A 24,259-nucleotide genomic window follows, 5' to 3' on the forward strand; every position below is an offset into this window, starting at 1 on the left:
GATCTGGATGGGGGTTCCCTCTGCACAGCCTATGTGGGCTGGCCCAGGTCCCTCTACAGCCCTCTCAGGGGGGCACACACTGGTTTGGGAACCAATGCAATAGCAGTAGTTTTCAAACTCTCCCCCCACCCATTTAAAGGTTGATGTGTCCAACTCAACGTATCTAGAGTGTGGGCTCGGAGGCGGAGATGCGGTGAGTTGTTTATAGGCTACAGGAGGGGACAGGGCTGAGCTGGGGATTAGGGCATGGGCTTATCTCCTGTGGATCCCAGCCAATGGAAGTGTGGAGCCAGTGCTTGGGTCAGGGGTAGTGCAGAGCCCTACGTGCCAAACCCACCCCGCCAGGAATCAGATCTGCTGCTGGCCATTTCTGGTGTGCAGCACATGTAGGAAACCTATCTTAGCACACCTGCTGGTTACTACAGCAAGGCGACCCAGTGCCTGACCTATACTTTGAAAACCACCGCACTAGGTGGTGGTGTTTGTCTGGGCACACCCACAATACTAGCGTTGTGTTTCCTGTACAGCTCTTGGGGACAGGGGCCACCCCCTTTCAGCATGGAGCACTCAAGATCCAGGAAGGAAGAGGCATCAGGCAGAGCAGTACATAAAACCCAGATTTATTCCGTTCTCAGAGAAACAAGTTTCCATCGCACAGGTTGCAAACAGTTATTGGGGACATGAAAGAAGCCAACTAAAATATACAAGCGAAGCCCAGCCTGGGATTTCGTTGCATGATGGAGACACAAGGAACCGAGCCAGAAAGCAGCTGCCCTGCCAGGACAGGCACAGAAATTGGAATGGCCCTGCCTTGGGCGTCAGTTACAAAACCACTGAACTGTAGCTTCCCCTGGCATGGATGGGGGAGGGAGTACACTGGCATTGCAAGCGGGGGAGGAGGGGACGCAGCTAGAGACCGACAGTGGCTTGGAATAGCTTGTGCCCGGGATATTGTGATGGGCAGTAAGGGAGCAAACCCAGAGAAGTATCCCAGCAGGACAAGCTGTTGGGCAACTCCCCTGCCAGCCTCCTTTTCTCCTCACTGAGCCACCTGCCCCCACAGGGCCCAGAGAACACATGGAAGCAGAGCACAACACCTCTGTCCAGGATCCCACAACTTAGGCAGGTGAGTCCAGGCACTGGGCTAGGTCCCCAGTGTGGGCAGGGATGAGGGAGTGATGCTTACCTCTCCCCTACACCCAGCCGTGTCCCCCACTGCCCTGGCCCTGCCTGCAGTCAGCTCCCCCCACACCCTGCATGAAATCCCAGAGAATGGGGGAGCCCTGGAGCCAAAGCAGAAGGCAGCACTGGAGGGGGAGGTGAGTGATACCCTCAATGCAAACCGTGAGAGAGACTTCATGGCAAAGAGGAACGGGCATGGAGAGGAAAGACTCCCCATCTACAAAACAATTTAACTGGAGTGGGGGATAGGATGGCCCCCTGCCGCCATGCGACCTGGGGCAAGGGGCAAGTCCCAGTCGCTTTTGGTCACTGCCCACGCAATGCCAGGCAGCTGCTCTGGTCTATGCTGGCCAGCCCCTCACTCCTCCTCTCCAGCGCCAGCAGAGACAGTGGCGGCATCCCCCAGGGAGCCAGATGGGGAGCTGCGGTGGGTGAAGCTGCTGCTGCTCTCGCTCCGCTGCTCATCTAGTGGGATGGGCTCCACCAACACAGAGGAGAACTTCCGGTCGCCAAAGGCGGCGCTCCACTTGGCCTCGAAGAAGCGCTGCAGCCCGATGATGGACTGGACATCCTCCTTGTCCTGGGGGAAGGGAGACTAGGGGTCAGGAGATGAAAGCAGAGAAATCTCCCCCCATCACCCACTGGCCCAAGACCTGCTCTCAGAGTCTCTCCACCCTACCCACGTGCTCCAGAACCAGCAACCTGCAATTGCAAACTGGAGGAGAGCAGAACAATTCACACACTAATAGCCCCAGCAACTCTGGCCACCTGGTCACACAGATATGCGTATGGTTGGTGTTAAGCATTTCTATGCTGGAAACTGTGCACTCAGGGATGGGGGAGAAGGCAGGTCACCAGACAGGGATGAACATGCCTCAGGTAGGAGAATAGTAATAGAAATGTGGCTGTTAGTCTTGTCTTTTGTTTCAGCTAGACCAGACTATGTAGGACTTTAAAGACTAACAAGATGGTTTATTAGGTGATGAGCTTTCTGGCCACAAAAGCTCATCACCTAATAAACCATCTTGTTAGTCTTTAAAGTGCTACCTAGTCCTGTATTTTGTTTCAGGTAGGAGAGATGCTGCTTTTCTCCCACCCCTTGCTAGTCACATGCCTATCAACTGCCTCACAGTCGAGGCCCAGCTACCACTTGGGCCAAATACCATTTGAGAGATGGGGAAAGTCACAGGAACAAACAAAACAGCAGGAAGGGAGGCTGTTTGGGGGAAGGAAACTTGAAGGGGGCCCGTGTCTCATGAACAGAACACAGCCCAGCCAGGCTGTTAACACAAGGACTCTGGAGGTGACACCTCGCTTGTAAGACAGAAGAGTAATGAGCACAGTTCAGGGTCTCAAAGGGACACCAGGAAACAATTCCCAACACCTCCATTTGCTGTCATTTGAATCCCTTCTGTTGCACTTGTTTTCAGGATAATTGTAGCCTTATGCTGAGCAACAAACCAAAGGGTGATCTGGGGTGGGTACTGTGGGTGTCCAGGGGGATACTCGGGGCTGGAGCATGCCTATCCCACGTTAGTCGAGAGAGGGGGGTTAGGTGGTCCATGGAGCTGGGGGTCCATGCTCACCCTGAGAGGTAGCGAGGAGTCTCCTGCCAGGTGCACTGTAATCAGCACACATGCCCCAGCCCTGCCGGAGAAGGGACATTGCCTCTGCAAGCCAAGCAAGGGAAAGAGGGGCCCAGGTCACCTCTCACCTCTGTCAGCTTGTTGAACTGCTTGATCATCCTCCAGACATCCTGAGCAAACTCATTGGAGGAGCCGTAGGGCGGGGAGAGCTTCTCTTGCAGTTTGGCTCGGATCAGGGTCAGGTCAATAGTGTTCTGGCCCTCCTGGGGAAGATAGCAGGGGTCAAGCCTGGCCCCACCCACCAGAGGCCCCTGCCCTCCCTGAGCCCCAGTCCCCCCCAACCCACCATATCAGAAACCCTCTTCCCAGAATAGGGCCCAGCACTTGAGCACTGGTGAGACATCCCTCCCCCCACATCCCTTGGGCTCCCCATAACCCATGTATCAAGGGAAGCGTCCCCACCCACAATGCCCCTGCCCCCGCGGAGTGCAGCTCCCTGCCACTCCCAGACTCACTGTGGCGTTTGACAGCCGGTGGAGAGGCCGGCACGGCTCATGACAAAGCAGCTCCAGCAGGACACGCTCACACTTCTGTCAAGCCAAAGGAGACACAGCAGGGTCAAGAGCAGGGAGACGGGATCTTGACACCAACCCTCCCACTGGGGTCAGACCAGACGCTCCCATCCCGTACCCCAACCCCACAGAATCATGCAGGTGGCAAGGCCAGGCTGTGGGGCACCAGGCCAGGCTGAGGGGCACCAGGCCAGGCCCAGTCTCAAGGCTGGCCAGGTTCTTGGCTCAGCCCACAGAGCAGAGAATAAGCGCCTTGCCCATGTTCCCCTGCATGGCGCCCAGAGGCAGGGAGAGAAAGCTCGCTCTCCCAACAGACCCATGTTGCTTGGCCCCCAACCCACACACTAACCCTTTGCTCCAAGGGGGAGAGTTTTTTGGGACTCGCATCTTCGGACATGGAGAAATGGGTGCCATCCTCATCACCGGCCTCTGGCAGTTCCTGGCACAGCAGGCACTTCCACTCCTGACTGGGGGAGCAAACAAGGAGTGAGCACTGCCCCCACACACTGCCAGACAGTGCGAGCAGGGAACATCTGTTTCTGCAGTGTATCAGTAGAAGAGCTGGGGAAAGGACCCTGGAGTCCTGGCTCCTAAACCCCCTTCCTCTAACCACTAGAGCCCACTCTCTCCCTGCACACTCACAGTCAGGAATAGAACCCCACCATCCTGGCTCGCAGCCTCCACCTTGTATTCTACCCCAAGCTATTCAAGGACCAGCCACCTCCCAGGGACAACCACTGAGCTGCCCCTTGGCTACCAAACAAGCCCAGCTGAAAGGCTAGAACTCATGCTGCCCCTCAGCTGGGCTTTAGTGCCCTGAGCTGTGGTCCAGAAATCAAGGCATGAAGCAATCACAGGGTGGGCAAGTGCAGAACTCGGGGGGGCTGGGGAAGGGGATGAGTACCTGGGGATCTCCTGCAGCACAGGGAGGTGGCAGTCCAGGTGGTAGCACTGCTCACACTGGTTACACATCACAACAGAGCCGGCCTTCCGGCACACTCTGCAGTGGGCAGCGTTCGCTGCCCCCGTGCCTCCCTCCGGGTTCTGGCTGGCTGTCACGTCCAGACCCGAGCCGCCGCTGCCACTGGGGGAGATGAGGCGGGACATGGATCCCTCGGCAGCTAGGGCGTCCTGAGGCAGAACAATGGGCTTGGTGTCTCTGGGCTCCTCAGTTGGATATTCGATGGCCGCCTCCATCTGCTCCTCCTGGGGGTGGGAGGAGAGAATATGACAGCACAAGATCAGCACTGGTTCTTGGCACCCCACAACATGCTTCGAGTGGGACACGGACACATCAGGGCTGGCTTCCCCAGGGCCCCGGTGCCACACTAGCCCCCTAGAGCAGACCGGGCGGGTACCCCAAAGCAGCACTAACCTTGACGATGGCTCCTGGCTGGGTAGCACCAGGAGGCTGAGTGGCAGCCTGCTGGGCCCCACGCTCAATGACAATCAGGTTGTAGTCCTCATTACTGTTGCCAGGGAAGACCTTGAAGACAGGCGGTTGGCTGTCGGCTGTTAGGTCCAGGTCCAGCCGCTCCAAGCTCACCCTAGGCACCTTGCGCATGACGTTGCCGTCAGAGGACCTGGGCCTGCAACGCAGCACAGTGGGGGCTCATGGCATGACCACCACCTGGGGTGGGAGGCCCCAGCAACAGGGGACGCCCGGGAGCAAAAGAGGAAAGATGCCTGCAGCAGGCTGGCAGATATATACAGTCATTTCCCCCACCACAGCAAGGGCTCAGTTGACTTACCTCTTCATTCCTGAAACATGGGCCTCAGTGCTGTCAGCTGAGGAGAGAGAAGCCAGGCACAAGTCAGGTGGCCTTGTCTGCCTGCAGCCTGGTGTCCCTGCCTATCTCCCTGGGGTGACAGGTGCTCCAGTCACACTACCACAAGGAATCCCAAAGGAACCGGAAGAGGCAGTCCATTTCTGGCCCTGGCATGGGTGGGAAAAGCAGCCCTCCAGAAGCCTACCACCTGCCTGAACATGCAGGAAATGGTGACTAGTGCATCTCCCCAATTAATTTCAGTGGGGCACCAATGGGCAACATTGAAGAGACTTTAACAGCATCCCCATGGGAGCTGAAAGAACAATGGGATAGGGGGCTGTCCCAACAAGTGGAGAGGGAGGATAAGACCAGAGGAGCTACTCCCCTATGGTACCAGGCCACACCCTCTGACAAAGCCCCCAGCCTCTCATTCTGGGGCCAACTAGGAGGCATGGGCAGGGTGATACTTCTGTCCTGCCCAGAAATACAGCCACCCCTCCCCACTGGCTCCCCACCACCTCTTACCAAGGTCTCCAAAGCCTTCCTCCTGAGTGTCCATGGGCTGCAAAGTAATGAAAAGGGGAACACATCAAGGAGAACTCAGATCCTGCCACACAGATCCCAGCCCCTCCCCACTCCCAGATGCCACCACATCTCTACCCTATCACTCAATGCCAAATGACAAGAGGGTGCCAGGGGGTGGTGTGATTCTGGCACATATATTAAAGGTCTCAAATGGAAACTGGTGTCAGCATTGGTGTTCACTATCACACAGTGAATGGATGCACAATAGTATGAATATCTGCTGAAAATATTGCTAAAGCTTGTAGCAAGCTATTAATCAGCAGTCAAAAGGTGAACAGGTTGTCTCAGGCAAATCGCGTATCTAGCTGTCTGTTTAAAATGTAAATTAAGTATTGTGCATTTCACAACAGGTCACCGTCCACCAATCTGGACTGACAACAAATGAAGGCTTGTGAGAATTTGTAAGAAAATGTACAGGAAGGAAGGAAGCAACAGCTAGGGGAAACCCCATCTGCAGATATTCAGACGTGTATTATCTGGGAGGCACAGAGAACACCTCCCCAAAAGGCAGTATTTGTCAGCAGAAGCAGCCCATCCACATCATGCTGCCTACGTGGAGAAGTTAGGTAACTACATTGTTCAGCTTCACACCCCGGAGCAATACAGTTATTTATATAGGTCAGGTCTGCACTACAGCTGTATATCTAAGTGGCAGTGGTGTTAAGCCAAGGACTGGCCCTGCGTTACATCCTATAAGCTGGAAGATACCAGCAGGTCTGGTGATTCGGTGAGTGTTCAGTGGACAAGGGGCTGGATATGCTCTGCCTCAGTTGGTATGAGCCCACAGATTTGTCTGGACAGCAGGAGGTTGCTAGAGGCTAGTGGTTTCAGGGGAAACGGGAAATGGACAGCTGATGGAGCATTTGACTACCTGTTTTGTTCATTCCCTCTGAGGCACCTGGCATTGGCCACTGCTGGAAGACAGAATACTGGGCTAGATGGACCTTTGGTTTTACCCAGGGTGACTGTTCTTATGGATACTCTATAGCAGTTTCTCAACTACTTATTGTGACCTGTATGGCCCTGAGGATGTCACATGGGTTGCAGCTCTGTGCTATTTGGGTTGCAAGTGGCCCATTGTCCTCCAGTTGAGAACACTGATCTGTAACAAGCGCAGTCAACTCCTCACACTCAGCAACTAGTAGCACAGGGCCTCACACCTAGATAGCATCAAACACACAACTTCTGCAGCACCGCCACAGGAGGGACAAGTTATAGGTATTTACACCTTAGCTTCCCAGAGAGTCATGTCAGGTTTCTACTGGATGCCTCTCTCAGGCTGCTTTGTCTTGTAACATGCATCGATTTGTTGTGGAGCCAAGCTGGAGTCCCAGGATATCAGACAAGGTAAAATGAGGTTAGATCCTTGACTCGACACATTTAGTTGGATAGAGACAAGCTTGTGAGAAGCCTTGTTTACTGGATCCACAAGCTAGTCAAATCAAAGATGAGACCTCACTCAGTTTGTCTTCTCGCCCTGAGATGTATGATGTGATACTGAAAATATTCTTGAATCTGAGTGGGGGGGCAATTACTAGAAAATGACCAACAAGCTTCCTTCAGACCACAAGTGTTCTTCTCCATCTGCCTACATGTAAAAATAACTTTTGTACACTTTACAACGAATACTTATCATCTGAGCAAAATGTTAACTGGTAGCAAACTTTGGGTAAGATTTTAGACGGGAAAACACAAGCAGGTAGGATTGCCCTGTTTGCAAGATAAGACCATGGATTTTTATCCTGTAAGACTCACTTTGGATCCTTCACCAAGGAAGTAAACCCACTGCCAACAAAGCTCAGAAAGGGTGTTAAATACTGGGATAATGTGCATTGGGATAACAGTATCTGCTGGCTAGCCTTTGGAGCATTTGTTAAGTGAACTTGTACTTGCCCCCGCTCACCTGCACAGTAGAGGATTGCAAGAGGTTACCATCACCGATGAAGCAATCCTGGCTGTTGGTAGGCTGAAGCAGGGCTCCTGGGGCCATCTGTCCCTTGCTGACAATGGTGGACTGCATTGCGACTTGCTGCACACCCTGCAGGGAAAGGGAATGTTATTTCCACAGGAAGGGCAGAGCCAGGCGCACGGGCCACCCCACTCCCACTACCACTGGGGAGAGGCTCCCCCTACCACCTGCCAGGTAGCCGCTGGAGTGTGGCACCCACCTGAGTCCCATTGACCTGGGGCAGAAGCACCAGCTGGCCCATGACTTGCTGCTGGCCGTTCATCTGTAGGAGGCCGCGGGGCTGCACCAGCTGGAGCTGCATGGGCTGTACGTAGGTGCTGCCGGCACCACTCTTAACCACAGGGGCCGTGAGGATCCGGGCGGGCTGCACTGGCGGCTGCAGAGGTGGAGGCTGGCTCTGGGAGACAGCTGCCCCAGGCCGGTTCGGGACCATGGGAGGGACATTCGTAAGAGGAGCCAGTACCTGGGGAGTGCCGGAGACCTGTTTCACCCCTCCTCCCGCTGCCGGGCCGGTGGCGTTGGCACGCTGGATCTGCGCGTTGGGGGCCGCGGCCTGCGGGACACCACTCCGCTCTGAGACTATTGTTCCTGGGGAGAGGACGAGCACATTGGGAGGCATTTAAACTGAAGCACATGAAAACAGGAACAGGGCACACAAGCCTGAGTTGGATTCACCTCTTGGTTTCTACAGCCCTCTGAACCTATTATGCAGCCTCCCCACCCCCAATGTAATCTGCAATGAACAGGGTGTCTCCAATGCCATTATAAGGAGCTACTGAGGATCTGCTCCCACGGCTCAAGCAAAGCGCTCTGTGCCCTAGCTTAATGCTCACATCCTGGCACACCACGTCAGGCTGGCTCTAATGCAGAGAGCAGATTTCAGATGGACCCCATAGTCAGAAAGCAGCAGTGGGACTAGAACTATGGGTGGGGGTCTAGAGACCACACACACCCAGAGTCCAGCCACAAAGAGGCATGGGTGAACAGCTTCTCTGATCGACCACCCTACCTCCACCCAGCACCAACTCAGCTGTACCCAACTGGGCAGGAGCCATTTGGTTGGCTGAACTCGAACATGGGGCTAGAAATGCAGCAGCACCTCCCCACACATGCAATTAACCAGCTACTTCTGCACCATCCCCAGCTCTTAACATTATGGGACAGAAGCCTGGCTCAAGACCTGCATACACAGTTTCCCCTGCTGTCCTTTCACAAGTGACTCACCTGCCAACATCTAATCCCTCCCCAGGGACAAGGGACAGAAGAGCCAACACACACTCCTAGGTTCCAGGATCTATGCAATCCCCTTTCCCTCTAACACATACCCCACCACGTCAAAGACAGTTACCTGTTTCCATAACTAGTGTTAGATGTGTTGCTCATGTCCGTTCAATGTAGATGTGTGTTTGCCACGTACACCAGTGCTGGAAGATTTTCCATTAGCAGTACCAATAGGATAGCCAGCTCAGGCATCCCCTGAAGCACACAAATAGGGTACCCCCTCCACCCTCAGTTCCTTCTTGTCTGACAACTCAGACTAGGAAGGGCAGGATGGACGTGAGCAACACATTTAAAAAAATCCGTTACAGAAATGTTCGAGAGATTGCTCATGTCCATTCAATGCTGGTGATTGCAAGCAGTATGTCTGGAGGTGGGAGGTGTTCACTGATATGCTGACAGCAACACAGCTGTACTGAAGACCACAACTTCTCTGGCTTATTACAGCAGGACTTAGCATGTGGTAAAGGTGTGCACCAACAACCACGTTGTAGCCTTACAAACGTCCAGGATAGGAACACTGGAGAGGAAGGCCACAAAGGAGGTTTGTGCTCTGGTTGAGTGAATCCTGAAGAGCAGGAGTGGCTGAGCACCAGCAAGCTGACAGCATGACCAAATGCAGGAACTTAACTTATGGAACTTAAGCTTTGAACCTTAACTTCATTTACAAGTTTGGGAGCCATCACAAAGGTATGAATAAAGACGTTACCTGGCTAGCACACTGCCTTCCACATCCTAATGACTTAACAAAACAATGGGTACATAAGAACGATTTGCACCTTCTCTATCAGCTTCTTGCAACAGGAACACTAATTCACTATTTTGCCTTTCTTTCTCCCCCATTCCCTATTTATTTTGAAACTGGACTTTTAATACTCCATCTGAAGTGGGTTGTACCCAGGAAATAACATCTACATTCTTTGTTAGTCTTTAAGGTGCTACTAGACAATTTAAGTTTTTCCAAATGCAGGAAGTCATCCAATTAGAGTTGCTTTGCATGGATACCCGTAGTCCTTTCATCTGCTCAGCATAAGCAACAAAGATGGTTGCTTTCATCTGCTCAGCATAACAGAACAGCTTTGTTCTGTCAATGTAGACCAACAAGGGCCCTGTGACCATCCAGGGCATACAGTCACCTCTCCTCAGGGACTGCATGAGGCTCCAGGGAGAAAGCCAGGAGGCAGATGTATCCTGACCCATGTGAAACAGAGATCACCTTGGGTAGGAAGGCAGGGTGTGTGGTTGCAGTTGTACTGTATTCTTACAGAAGATCATGCATGGGGCTCTGTAGTCAAGGCACACAATTCAGAAATGCCCCTATCCAATGTAATAGTTGTAAGGTGGGTGCTAGGACAGGTGCTAAAGGGACCATGTGGTCACTGGTTCAAAGGGCGGACTAGTGAGAACTAGATTATAGTTCCATTGAGGGAGTGGGGAGGGGGACATAAGCAGAAAGAGCCTCAAGGACTCAAATCTAGCCATCATATCATGGGAAAACACTGGCTGACCCTGAATTGGCAGGTGAAAAACCAAGACTGCTGCCAAGTGCGCTCAGATGTGATAGATAGGAAGAGTGCTGGTCAGCATTTGGTTACTAAAGGGTTACACTCAAGTAGCTAGGGGGTGCTGGCAGGGAGCCAAGAAAGCCAAAGGGAAAAGTGTTGAAGACATACCTGCCTGCTGTTTTCTTTGTGTGAGTTTTAAGCCAGAAGTTGGGGGAATATACTTAACTGAAACAGGCAGAGCTACCATGCCTACAAGGAATACCGGACATGGAAATGGACTGGACCTAGAAGCATGGATTGTAAGCAGATAGACATTTTCCTATTTAGTCACTATCAGGTTTATTTGTTTTGTTGTTTGGTTAAACTTCTGTGCTAAGTTCATATGCCCTCCCAGTTTTAAGCTGTATCCCAGACAATTTCTGCGTTTTAATCTGTTCTTTTCTCAGTTGCTCTAACATCTTGCAACCAAGTATGTTTTACCAAGTATTTCTTTTTGTATTGTTAATAAAATCACCTTTTTAAGGCAATGATTTGATCCTTGTGTCTTGGAAAGTAATAGAAGGTCAGTGTATGCATGCCTAACATTGAGGGCAGCCATCCGAGATTGCAGTTTGTTTTCTTAAGTCCCATATCTCTCATGGTAAAAGAGCGTGGGGCACCTCGTTGGAAGAAGTCCAAGTGCTTACTTCCTGGCTTCAAGAAGAAAGGGGTTTTCTTTTGTTTCACTTGGTGGTGGCAGCTACCTCCCAAGGCCAGGGGATCTGTGGCCTTGTGGGGCTTTGAGCAGAAGCCTATTGAGCAGGGTTTCCCAACCTATGGGTTGGGACCCAAATATGGGTTGCCATTACATTTCAAAAGGGTCTCCAGGAGTCTCCTCCCCAGGTGGCTCTTAAGGAGCCATTCACACATTTTTGGAATTGCCCTGGGTCATCAAGTCTTCCTGAATTGTCAAAATAGAAAAGGTTGGGAACCGCTGCTATAGAGGCAAGGTCTATAAAGTCTCTTGCAGGCCCCCACCTCCTGCACTCAGAGTGCTAAAGTGGGGAACAGTTTTGACAGAGGCATGAAAGTGTCAAGCCTTTCCCCTTCAAGTGCAAAAGATAGTAAAAAATGGATTGGACATGTGCTTCTGTAGGGGTGAGACCTTGCTGCCCCGCCCACACCAAAAACCAGAGTCCATTTGGCTATGTACATCTGCCTGATCAATGGCTTACAGCTTCCCCTCAGGATCCTGCTGAATCCAAGAAGAGCCACACTGTGATGTGGAGACAACAGGTCTGGATAAAGGCAGCAGCCTTTGTCTTGAGAGCAGGTCTGGGCAAAGCAGCAAGGGCCACACTGCAAGTCTCAGCAGTGGGGCATACAAATGCCAATGGGACCAGGCCAGCATTATAAGAATGATTGTGGCCCTGTCCTGCTTGACTTTCCCCAGAATCTTGATGAGTGGGATTGGGAGAAGTGAGTAGATCAGGGCACCCAACCATGGGATGAGGAAGTCATCTGCCATGGACCCTCGTCCACTCAGTCTGGAGCAGAAGCTGCAACACTGTACTCCACTGTGGCAAAGAGGTCACCTGGGAAGTGCCCCAGGAAAACATGGCCACGATCTGACAGAACCCACTTGTGGTGAGAGGAAAACTGATCACCTAGGAGACCTCCTGCATACAGGAGATGGTGGGCCTCCACACTAACTAACAGTAAATTGATTAACAGTAACTATTTACAGGGAAAACAAAGTTCAACTAGGGAAATGTGCTACAGCTAACGCTAGCCACAAGAAGGAACTGAGGGTAGAGGGGGCCAGAGGTACCCTACACAGTGCAGCATGTGTGCGCCACTCCAAGGGTGCCTGAGCCAGCTCACAATACAGGTAGAGCTAAGGGAAAATCTTCCAGCATCAGTGCATGTGGTGAGCACACACCTATATTGTATGGACATAAGCAATCACTCGAAGAACCAGTGATTCCCCCCCTCCACACTCTTCCAAGCCTCTGTGGTGCTGGGCCCCATGGCTCACCGAAGGTCTCCGCACTCTTGGTCCAGGCGTTAAGATCCCACTGAAACTTCATTTCCCCTTGGGGCTCCACAGGGTCCACAATCATTTTGAGGGCACGGTGCAGCTGGAAGTAGATCTGAATTGTGGGGAAGGGGAGGGGAACAGATGGCCACACCAAGAATAAGTCTCCCGTCATCTGAAGAAGTGGGCTATGCCCACGAAAGCTCACGATACCCTCTACGTGTTTTCTTAGTCTTTGAAGTGCTACCAGACTATTTGTTTAAGTTTTTACCCAGAATAATCACACCTAAAACCCAGGAAGCTGGGTCACCTATCCTGCCCTCTCCTCCCATGTAACCCCACGGACTCTGGATCTCTGTGCAGGGTCTAGGACAGGGTGGGCAAAAGGGCCTTTGTGGACAGGATTCGGCCTGCCAAGCAAGCTGATCCAGCCCATGGAGGCCCTGCCACTCCCCCTGCTCCCAGGCCAATCAGGGCTTGGAGACAGGGGGAGTACATTAAGTCTCCTCCCACCCTGCAAGGTACTCAGCACTAAGTCAACCCTCAGCTGCTGCTCAGCTGGTAGTTGACTAAGAGTGGCACTCCCTTGCACGGCAAGGGCACAGAGCAAGGCACTTCACGTGCTCCCCCCTCACTGCCAGAGGCATGGGTACCTAGAGGGAACCACCAACTGTTAAGAGCTGGCAGTTCTCTCTGGGAGGCAAAGACTTGCATGCTCCCCGACCTTCAGAACAATCTGGGTCTGTGGATGGGGAAGTACAGAAGTGTCCAGGCTCTGCCCCTTCTGCAGTGGCCTGGGGCCACTTCAAAAATTTCTGAAGTGACTCCTGGTCAAAAGTTATTGCCCTGATCTAAGAGATCCCACCTCACAAGGATAGAGGGGCCTATGCTGGTCCCAGCCCCCCGTAATCGTCACATGATGAGATCACCAACAAGATGACACTCCAACAGATGCAATGCTATGGAAACAGAAATTTCAGAGACTACATTGTCCAATTAGCTGGGATCAGTTGCTGGCCAGTCTTGTAAACATACACACAAGAGCCATGAGGGCAAATAGGGATGCTTCCTCATAGCACTGCTTGGTCTGACCTGGCTCAAAACTTAGGCTGTGTCTACATCAGGGATACAAATGTGTAACCTGTTAACCAAGAGCAGTCCCCCCCCCCCCCCCCCCGTGGCTTGCAGACTGCTCCAGCCCCACTGGAAGCCCCCAGCAGAGCTGGAGCAGTCCTCTGTCCAGGATCCCACTTAGTTGGTTAACTAGTTAAATGATTACACAGGTTAATTGATTAAACAGGATAGACAACATTTTTTGGTTTTACACAGTAAATACATGGACAGTGTACACATACCAATCATCAAAACTCTGCTCTGAGCTGGGAAATGGGTAACCCACTCAGTCCAAGAACTGACAAAAGACTGACAGTCTAGGATGCAGTTAAACAGAAGCCCGCAAGGAAGGGAACAGCTCCTCTCTCCCCCCCCCCCCAACACCCCGCAGCAGCTGGCATCACCAGGGCCACTGCCCCAGGGCTGAAGTGGAAAATGTTGCAGAATTCTCTGGAAGTCACAGAATCTAACTTCCATTACAAAAAAGAGTAGATCATACCATGAACATCAATGAGCTTTTAAACAACTCAACTCCCACTCCTGCAGCTATGCAAAATCAGAGCCTTCGTAAGAAGAGGTTACTTACCTCATAACTGTTGTTCTTCGAGATGTGTTGCTTATGTCCATTCTGATTAGGTGTACGCACGCCGCGTGCACGGATTCCAGAGCTTTTTTCCCTTAGCAGTATTCATAGGGCCAGCAGGGAGCCCCCCTCAGTTCCTTCCTGCCAGCTCCTTCCAACAAGGGGAGGTGGGTGGGATGTAGAATGGACATGAGCAACACATCCTGAAGAACAACAGTTACAAGGTAAGTAACCTCTTCGAGTGCTTGCTCATATCCATTCTGATTAGGTGAATCCCTAGCCGTTCCTTTGGAGGTGGGGTCGGAAGGTGGACTCCTGACTATATCTCTGCAGACCTCAGTACCTCCGCACCTACTGCTGCATCTTCCCTAGCCAGCTGAGTGATCGCATAGTGCTCTGCAAAAGTGTGCACGGATGACCACGTGGCTGCCCTACAGATTTCCATTATTGGCATATACTCCAGGAATGCTGCCGAGGCCACCTGTGCCCTCATGGAATAAGCAGTTATAGGTGGCAGAGGTTTACCAGCGCCATCATAAGCACTCCCAGATACAAGATGTGATCCACAAAGAGATACCCATCTCCGTGCAGTGTAACCCCTTCATTCTTGCTACTATTGAAATCAACTGTGGTAACTTTCTGAATTCTCGTGTCCTATCTATATAGGACATCAATGCTCTCCTAACATCCAAACAGTGCAGTGCCTGTTCCTTGGGTGTGGAGTGCAGTTTGGGATAAAACACGGTAGGTAAATGTCTTGGGAGAGATGAAAATGCGAGACCAGCTTGGGGAGGAACCCCGGGTGAGGCTGCATCCTCAGCTTATCTTTAAAGAAGACAGTGTACTGGGGCTCTGACATGAATGCTCTGAGTTCAGACACCCTCCTAGCTGAGGTAATGACCACCAGAAAAGCCACCTTGTAGGGCAAGTGCTTTAGTGAGCATGAAGCTAGTGGCTCAAAAGGGAGCTTCATAGAGCTGGTCAGGACCAGATTAAGGTCCCAGGGTCAGAGAACCCCGACCCCTCAAATGGTAGGTCTTGTATAGTAGTTTGCACCTCCAATGGGAAGCCGGACACCTGTAGCCACACGCTACACCTCATGACTACCGCTGTGGCCATGGTTCAAGCCGCAGAGTCCGCTGTGTCTAGGGCCGCTTGCAGGGTTGTGCGCGCCACCGCTTTTCCTTCCTCCACGATCGTGACGGGATTCGTGACGGGACTCAAGGGGAAGGCACTCCCCAAATTTTCTGCACTGATGCCAAGGTATTAAAGCCATAGCGCCTCAGCATCACCTGCTAGTCCGTAATATGGAGCTGCAGGCCTCCCATGGCATAGGTTTTTCTACCCAGGAGGTCCAGCTTTTTAGGGTCCTTGGCCTTTGGTGTTGGTCCCAGAGGTCCCTGATGCTCTTTTTGCTCTGCCACCTGCACCATTATAGACCCCGAGACGGGCTGGGTTTAAAAAGGTGTTTGTGCCCTGCTTGGGGCACATAGTAACGTCTCTCCATCCCCCTTTTGTGTTGGTGGGATCGACGCCAGCATTTGCCACAGGGTCTTTGACAATCTATCCACCATCTTATTTAGCGGTAGTGCCACTCGACCCGGACCTGACGCCGACAGAATATCTACCATGGGGTCCAGATCCTCTTGGACCTCTTCTACCTGCACTGCCAGGTTGGAAGCCAACCTCCTTAAGAGGTCCTGGTGAGCCCTGGCATCCATGGAAGGGAGCTGGGGTGCCAGATCCGCCAGCACCTCATCTGTTGAGGACGACTCTCTCAGTGGCACATGTTCTTCTTCACCCACAGGTGCCCCTGTATCCTCAATGGGCAATGGATCTGCCTGCACCGAGCCTGCTGATGGGACTGCGGCACCTTGACCCTGGCCAACCACCAGCGATGTCACTGCTTCTGGTGATGGGGCTTATAAAGGGGTGGCGGAAGGAGCACTGCTCCTCCGAGATGACCACGCAACTGACCCCAACGGGAGGGGCCCCCTGAGCCTGGTGGCAGGCCCACAGTGTCCAGAATGGCCACTGCGGCTGGTACTACCACTGCGCCTGCCACTGTTGGTCAGCCAACTCCCTGTGCCCAGATCTAAGGCTTGATCATGATCGGTGCAGAGATCGTGATCTATAAGACGATCTTGCAGACCTCACTGATTCCGCTTTGGACTCTGAAGAATAGTCTGGTGCTGACCAAGGTGGGGCCATCAAAATTTGCTCTCTGGTGCGCAGCCATGGCTGATGGCTTGCCCATGTCCTGGGCACGGTGCCGAGGGAGGCATCTGTTGGGTCTGCCTAGAGTCCAACTGCATCTGGTATGCCAGGAGATACCCCTGCGGTACCGTGGCTGTCTGCGGTACCGAAGGGTGCTGCACCGCTGGCGTCATCTGGAACTGACTAGGTGCTGGAAGAGGCATCAATGCCGGTGCACCGTAAGGCGCCGATTGCATCGGTGCTGGCATGGCCGGTAGATGGCTCAGTACGGAGGCCAGCACCATCTGAGGTCTTAGTAGCGGTGCTGCCTCCAAGAGTGCTACCCCCAGTGCTGCTGGAGTTGTCCCTGGCAGCCCCAGCATCAGTGCCGCTGAAGGCATGAGGCTGGGAACCGGTGCCGGTGTCTGCGTTGGTGCCTGCCCTGATGCCGGTGCTTGAAACAGCTGCTGGGCTGGAGTCTGTATTGTCAGCTGCGGGTCCCATGACCCCAATGGCGGTGCCAGTAGGAGGGTACCCGTGCCCTGGGAAGGTGCGGCCTGTGCGTGTGGCACTGGGACCTCCCCCTTTGTTGAAGTCAGTTCGACGTGCTCCCTTGCTGCATTGACCGTTTCTGGGGTAGAGGGACACTGAATATCTCCCATCTCCGTTTCCTGCCCCGGGCCTTGTTCGGGCTGCGCCTCCTCCTAGGTGCCTTGGAAAGTCAAATGCCCGTCCTTAGGGCGCACTTTGTGACCATGCCTCTCTGTCGACCGGCCCCTCGAGCCTTTGGAGCTCCTCGGTGCCAGCAACTGCGATCTGTGCCTGGGCGCCTTCGAGATGGCTGCTTGGTGACGCCGATGTAGCTGACTGTGTGCTGTGGACGGAGTGGGGACGCTCCTCGCTCTGAGGCTGCAGCACTGACTCCAACGGGAGTTTTAAATGAGAGTCCCTTTCTCTCTTGGTCCCGGGCTTAAACCCTTTACAGATAGAGCAGCTCTCCGCTCGATGGGCTTCTCTGAGGCACTTTAAACAGAAAGAGTGCGGGTCGCCACAGGGCATAGGCTTCGAGCAGGAACCACACGGCTTAAAGCCCTGGAGCCCTGGCATCCCCTCCCCTGATGGGGAGTATTTAACAACTAAGTTTAACTACAGTACAACAACAGATAAGATTACAAACTGCTATGAGGCAGGCTGATAGCCCTAACACACGCTCCAGCTACCATTGCAGGCGGTAAGAAGGAACTGAGGGGGTGGAGGGGCCAGCAGGGGTATATATGCACCGGTATACCGGCGCCACTCCAGGGGACTCTCTGCTGGCCCTATGGATACTACTAAGGGAAAAAAGCTCCAGAATCCAGGCACGCGGCACATGTACACCTGATCAGAAAGGACATGAGCAAGCACTCAAAGAACGGCCACACACTGTCAGAGCAATAGTCCATCTAGCCCAGTACCCTGTCTTCCCACAATGGCTAGTGCCAGGTGCTTCAGAACAAACAAAACAGGCAATTAAGTGATCCATCCATTGCCATCCAGTCCCAGCAGAAGCTAGGGACAACACAGAGCATGGGGATGCATTCCTGGCTATCTTGGCTAATAGTCATTGATGGACCTATTCCAAGAACTTAAGTAACTACACCCAGAGGAAAAGTATCATTGTGTACTGATCATGTGCTTAGGGAATCTCAAGGTTGAAGACTGCAGCTGTATTAAAAGACTGGCTGAGTTATACGTGGGGGAGCCTATTCTCAGCAAAAGCTGTTATGCAGTGTTCCCTGTGAGCTTATGTGGTCAGAGATTCAAATGAAATCTCTGCAAAGTGCTCACAACTAAGTTTTTTGTCTCGGTGCACATAAACGGGAAGATTTAGAGGGAACATTGCTATTACGAACTTTCAACCTCCCAAAAAAACACTTTGCTGGAGTTTGAAGGACTGTTCACCAGTGAACCCTTCCAAGAGTTGGGATGATCACTGCTAAAACTATCAGCACATATGCAGGTTCTTGTATTAGAATAACAGAATCAGAGCTGGAAGAGACCTCAGGAGATCATCAAGTCCAGCCCCTTGCCCAAGGCAGGACCAAACCCAACTAAATCAACCCAACCAGGGCTTTGTCAAGCCAAGACTTAAAAACCTCTAGGGGTGGAGATTCAATGTTTTCTACAGTTTTCATCTTAGGAGCAAATGTGCTTCTTCAGAACTGAGTGGGCACAAGAGACAACCATGCTGAGGATAAAGTGCAGATCTAACTTGCCTGGGGGGATTCACAGCATAGGCAGGAGGGAGAGACATGGGTCTCTGCTCAGAAGAGCAGACACGTGGGGAGCCTGGAGCAGGTTGTCATTGCTGGACCACAGAGGAGAAACACAGGTGCAGTTGCCCTGGGCTGTGATACACCATATACACCTGCAAGAACTGACCACAGTACCAGCCTCATCCCTTTCAGAAAGGGAAGCGGAGAGAAGACCCCCACTAGAACCAGGCTTGGAGAGCAGCCAGCAACAAAGGTTAGCCAGCATTAGCGGGGGCTCCACTGTGCTGTGCTTCCCCCTCCCACAACATATCCCTTTCAGTCACTCACCAGTTTCTTGGAAAGCAGCAGGGCAGTATTGTTGTCACTCTCTAGGGCCCAGGAAGCAAAACGCAGGATGTGCTCCTGATGGCGCTGCAGCTTGGTCATGGCCCAGTGTTGACGCTCCAGCTTCTCCTGCTGCCCCTCAGTCACTTTCTGCAACACAGCCAGGTGCTCAAACGTCTCAGCTGGATGCACTCTCAGCATGGGATGGAGCAGGAAGGCAAGAGCTCCAAGGAGGCCTACCTCTGAGGAGTGGGACCCTCTGGAAGAACCTTTCTAGTGCACCAGCCCCCAAAGGGCTATTTAAGGGCTAAAATGTGGCATAGATCATGTGGAGGCAAGATAATGGGGGGCCACAGAAGGGGAGCCAAAGGATGGCCCCTCCTTACTGCCCTGGGAATAGGTAACGGGCAGGTTTCAGTGCTAACATCCTTGTGTTTCAGAGGAACTCCTCTTATTCAAAACCCTACCAGGGCAGCAAAAGGGTCTGATCCACAGGTGAGAGGGTCTGATCCTGGGAGGGCTCCTAGGAGATACACTCACCTGTGCATCACTGACCAGGACTTTGCCCCTCTTGTTAAGCTCCTTCATGATCTGCAGGATAGCCATCTTCACATCCACTTGCACCCGCTTCTGCACGTCTGTCACCTGACGAATCCTGAGTAGCCAGCCAGAGCCATATGGTGAGTGTCCCATACACCCACTGCTTTCCCCTGTGCTTTCTTCATGTCAGCCAGATAAGGTATCCATCCAGCTAAGGGGTTCTGGAATAGCACAAGCTTCCATATCCCATCCCTTAAACTGGATAGGGATGGACGTGCTCCCTGCCTTAGCAATAACTACACAAAGTGCTCCTCACAAGGAGTTTGGGCCCCCAACTGCTTTCTGGAAGGGGGCACCTTTCTGATTACCCCAACTGCTTCTTTCCCATTCTGACCATGCCTGCCAGTTAGGACCCCTTCTTTGGCTAATGGGGAATACAAGAAGCTAAAAGGAATCTGTTTGGCAATGCCAAGGTTTCTAACACTAACCACGTAGCATCAAGAATGACCAGAAGAGGCAGTCTTGCCCTGCCCCTTCATGCCCTTGGCAGTGCATGAGGAGAGATGGACTGCAGCCAAACAGTGCTTGCAGAGATACTCTGGCCCTAAGCACATGCATATTCCACAGCAGAGTGCACACAGGGTCCAGCACTAGAAGAAATCTCTTAATCCCCTCCCTCTCGCATGACTAGAAAGGACTTCCCTTCCCTGTGCATCTTTGGGGCTCAGCAACTTGGGCAGGGTCCCCCCCTCCCTGTGGTCAGGACACTCTGCAAGGCTACATACGAGGTGCGCACTTCCTTGGTGGATTTCTGCAGGTTGGCATGCTTGTCCCCGAGGCGCTTCACTAGAGCGGCCAACATCTTGCGCTGGTTCCTGACAGCATCCTCCAAGAACTGGTACCTGTAGGGATGGGAATGAACACGCTAGGAGTTGGCCAACCAGGGAACATTTGCAGGGGCTGTGACCTATGGAGCCCTCAAGAGCAACTGGCCAGGGATTACAACCATCTCCTATTCTGGTATGTACATTTTGGCTCACGTAAGTACATTATAGGAGGACTCAAAAGTCAGGGCCGCATTGGTTATTAATGTTGCAAAATGTGCACTCTTTTGGCCAGCCAAGTAAATTAAGCACTGTAAGCTAACAAAGGTATGCCTACATTAGGCAGCCAAAAGGGAAGAATACAGAAGGGGGGAGAGAACCTTTATCTTGAGTTAAACATCAAAGGTTTGCATAACTGCATGAGGAACAAAGGCAACCCACCATCTTCCGACAACCAGGAAGCAAGCAGGCACTCTGATGAAGAAAACAGGTGCTCCAGACAGCCTCTACTGCAGGGGTGGGCAATAATTTTTCCCTGGGGCCACTTCAAAATTTTTTGAAGAAGCCTCAACCACCCTAGAAGGGGCAGGGCTACCCCACTTCCAGACCATGATTGGTTTGGGGGTGGGGGAGCCCCTTTGCCCACCCCTTCCAACTAAGCACCCATGCCTGGAAGAGGCTAGGCATGCTTCCTCCCCCAGGGCAATAAGGGTCTGGGGGTGGGGGAGCGCAGGAAAGCTCCTCCTGCCCTGAGGGGAGCATGTGGCACTTTGAAGTGCAGCAGGCTCCTCGCAGGGCCAGGGCAGGGCAGGGCGAAGGTAGCTTCACAGCTCCCACACCCCCAGGCCCTGATAGGCCTGGGGAGCACCCGAAGCCTCCTCCACTCCCTCCCTGGACAGGAATATGTGGTGCTTTGAAGCACTGTGTGCTGCTCGCAGGGCCAGGGCAGGGTGAAGGAAGCTTCATGCAGCTACCGCGCCCCAGGCCCTGATAGGCCTGGGGGTGGGAGAATGCCCGAAGACTCCTTCCTTCCCTTCTACCCCCGCCCTGCAAGCAGCACACAGGGTTTCAAAGCACCACGTACTCCTGGCAGGGCAGGAGGCTTTAGGCACACCCCCGCCCCCAGGCCCTAATTAGCCTGGGGTCAGGTGAGCAGCAGGGCCTCCATAGGCCAGATCCAGCCACTTGGCAGGCCTGATCCAGCCCACGGAGGCCCTTTTACCCACCCCTGCTCTATTGAAACAATGCAGTTTGATGTCACAAAGGTGTGCTGAACTTTAGACAGCATGTTAGCCTCCTAAGCAAAGTCTCTCGAAAACATGTTAGGATTTTGTTGGGTGTGTAATCTTTTGCTTCCATTTCCTCACTCACTGTTGGCCTTACTGATAAGATTGTGTTTTCAATAAAAACCCCTCAGGGCTGCAGGACTACAAAAGGTGCAGATTCTGAGTTGACTGTCACAAACTAGACTATCCCTATAACAGAAAATGCAGGCTACCATGGCCCAGAGGAGATTGCTTGGGTGGCTGATAGGCAAGGCTGCTGGTAATGGAAATGAAGGCGAAGTGTAAAATGACTCAGTCTAGGCTACCCTGAGAACTAACACAGGGGCCAAAACACCCCCAAGAGGAGCTGGTCTAGCTGCCTCAAGCCCAACAGCAGCCAAGAAACATGACAAAGGAGAGCCATGCCATGCAGTAGAGAGGACGCACAGGCTAGCTGAAAGGTTTGCTGTGGCCTTACCACCTGGAAGAAAACATGGCACAGGCTGTCAGAGGGTTTCCATGTCTCCAGCATAGCAGTATTGGAGGCAGAGCCTGGCTCAGGCCAGCCACATAACTAGGAGCAGAGGTAGAGGGCAGTGCAGCCCTGCCCCAGACTGGGCAGGGGTGGAGTATCAAAGAGCATCCTAGTAGCCTATGGTAGAGTACAGCCAGCAAGTGTGCATGCTTACTGGTGATCCTTGTGGGCATTGAGCTGGCAGTCCCGGCAGGTCAGTGTGTCACAGGTATCGCAAAACAGCACCAAGGGTTCATGCTTGTGCACAGAGCAGTAGACAGTGCGCTCACCCTCCTTTGTCTTTGCTGGACCTAGAACAGAGTACAAGTGTTACCCTCCTCTTCTCACCAAGGTTCCATGAGGCACCCCAATTACATCAGCCAGCCAGAAGCCTAGAGTGGCCTGCAGGGCACCAGCATAGCTGCTGGGGAGGGAGCGACAGGGCTGGGACTGAAGGGTAATGGCAAAGCTGTTTGCTGGGGTTGGCCCAGGGAGACTGCACATCTGGATTAAGGGGCACTGGAAGAGCTGAAAAGGAAGCCTACTCAGCTGTCTGGCACAACATGCCCAACTACAGCCTATGTCCAGGTGTCTCCCTTGGCCACAGCACTGGAAGCCCAGTTGAGGGAATCTGGGATATGGGCAGCAGAGCTCATGCTACCAGGGAATGGATATTGCATGGGACCTGGTTAAAGCCCTCTCCCTTTGTCAGTGGCAGAATGGGGACAAGAGGCCCAGTTTTCTGCCTCTGGAACCATGTCCACATGAGGAAGTTGCAGGCTACCCACAGGAGAGTAGGGATGTTAAATATCAGTTAACTTGAATAGTTGAGTAACCTCATGAATTTGTATCAGTTAGTCAACTATTCCATAGTACCCAGTGGTGGGGCCAGCAGCCACTGTATCCGAAGCAGCAGCACAGGGTGCCAACTGGGAGCTGGTCCACAAGGGGAGCCAGTTTAAAAGCTGTCTCATTGTAGACCAGCTGCCTGTCGCCCACTGCTGCGGCCTCTGATAAAGAGGCAGCAGAGTGGGATGGCAGCAGCCCCTAAGAGGGGTTCTGATCTCCTGGACCCAGTGCATGCCAGAACTAAGCCGGGCTGCCTACCCACCTGGCTCCTAATACACTTTAAATGCACAGCTGCCACAGGGATAGGTTCTGGACCTGACATAAGCCTGAACTGAGCCAGGCTGCTGGCCAGCCTGCTAAAAAGTTAACTGGCAAGGGCTGGGGGAGGGAAAGGTGTGTAGTCTATAGCAGTGATTCTCAAACTTTTTGGGCTCCAGAGCCCTTTACATACGTAAAAATGTATGCAGAGTCCCAGCGGTCCACTGATTGTGTGTGTTGTATCTATCGATGTTTCCAGTTTGTCAACCTCGTGGGGCCCCTGGAGATGTCTTGCGGAGCCCCGGGGCTCCGTGGAGCACAGTTTGAGAAACACTGGTCTATAGTATTAACCTATAAGCTTTTGCTTATCGGTTAACTGGTTAATCGACTACACTAGTACATCCCTACAGGACAGAACTCCAACTAATTCAGTTAAGCAGTACACCCCCATATGGATGCTCTCATTCAGCTGACTGCACCACCAGAGGACAGATTGAGCTGAACAGAACATAGCAAACAATTTTGAACTGATTTAGTAAAATCAGTTTCAAACGGATTTAAAGCAAATCTCTCATGCATATGACACCAGAGCGTAGCACTCTGGGTGGGCAAGAAGTAGTGTCATGGAGTACAGGTTGAACCTCCCTGGTCTGGCACCCTCAGGACCAGTGTGGTCCTGAACAAGGGAATTTGCTGGACCAGGGGAGGTCAGGTGTCTGGGCTCTCCTAGGGCTCTCCTCCTGGCTGCTGCACTGGGAGAACTGGGAGGCCTGACCTCCAACCCACCAGCCTGGCTCTGCTGCTCCCAGCCCACTCCCAGGACTCTGCTCCATAAACTCTGTCCCCATCTTCTCCTGGAGTTCCCTGGCCCCACACAGCAGCTCTCTACCTGCAGGTCACTGTCTCTGCAGGCTGCCAGCAGCAAGACAGGCTCTGCTCCCAGCCACACTCAACCCCTGCAGCAGGCTCTCTGGTCTAACAGCTTTTATGGTCCTGCAGGACCACAGATGCTACTGGAACAGGGAGGTTCAACCTGTATAACCAACTTCCACCTCCCACCTCTCTGTAAGGGGCA

At 52.8% G+C, this 24,259-nt stretch overlaps 1 protein-coding gene across 2 annotated transcripts in view; it reads right to left on the reverse strand.

The window, feature by feature from the left end:
* Positions 1–604: 604 nt before the first annotated feature.
* TRIM28 (tripartite motif containing 28) overlaps positions 605–24,259 on the reverse strand; it is a 57,467-nt gene continuing 33,812 nt past the window's right edge. The window contains exons 4-18 of one of the 2 annotated variants that reach the window (XM_075915529.1): positions 22,253–22,388; positions 20,260–20,376; positions 19,475–19,589; positions 18,938–19,084; positions 12,464–12,578; positions 7,863–8,251; positions 7,598–7,732; positions 5,635–5,671; positions 5,092–5,128; positions 4,716–4,929; positions 4,245–4,546; positions 3,690–3,807; positions 3,284–3,358; positions 2,897–3,031; positions 605–1,762 (exon numbers count right to left, since the gene is read on the reverse strand). In XM_075915529.1, coding sequence (XP_075771644.1) covers positions 1,541–1,762; positions 2,897–3,031; positions 3,284–3,358; positions 3,690–3,807; positions 4,245–4,546; positions 4,716–4,929; positions 5,092–5,128; positions 5,635–5,671; positions 7,598–7,732; positions 7,863–8,251; positions 12,464–12,578; positions 18,938–19,084; positions 19,475–19,589; positions 20,260–20,376; positions 22,253–22,388 — 2,294 coding nt within the window. In that variant the 3' untranslated portion in view covers positions 605–1,540. The remainder of the gene's footprint in view (positions 1,763–2,896; positions 3,032–3,283; positions 3,359–3,689; positions 3,808–4,244; positions 4,547–4,715; positions 4,930–5,091; positions 5,129–5,634; positions 5,672–7,597; positions 7,733–7,862; positions 8,252–12,463; positions 12,579–18,937; positions 19,085–19,474; positions 19,590–20,259; positions 20,377–22,252; positions 22,389–24,259) is intronic. The other variant, XM_075915530.1, reaches the window with a different exon arrangement.

Source organism: Pelodiscus sinensis, unplaced genomic scaffold, assembly GCF_049634645.1.
Source record: "Pelodiscus sinensis isolate JC-2024 unplaced genomic scaffold, ASM4963464v1 ctg34, whole genome shotgun sequence".
Taxonomy (NCBI): domain Eukaryota; kingdom Metazoa; phylum Chordata; order Testudines; family Trionychidae; genus Pelodiscus; species Pelodiscus sinensis.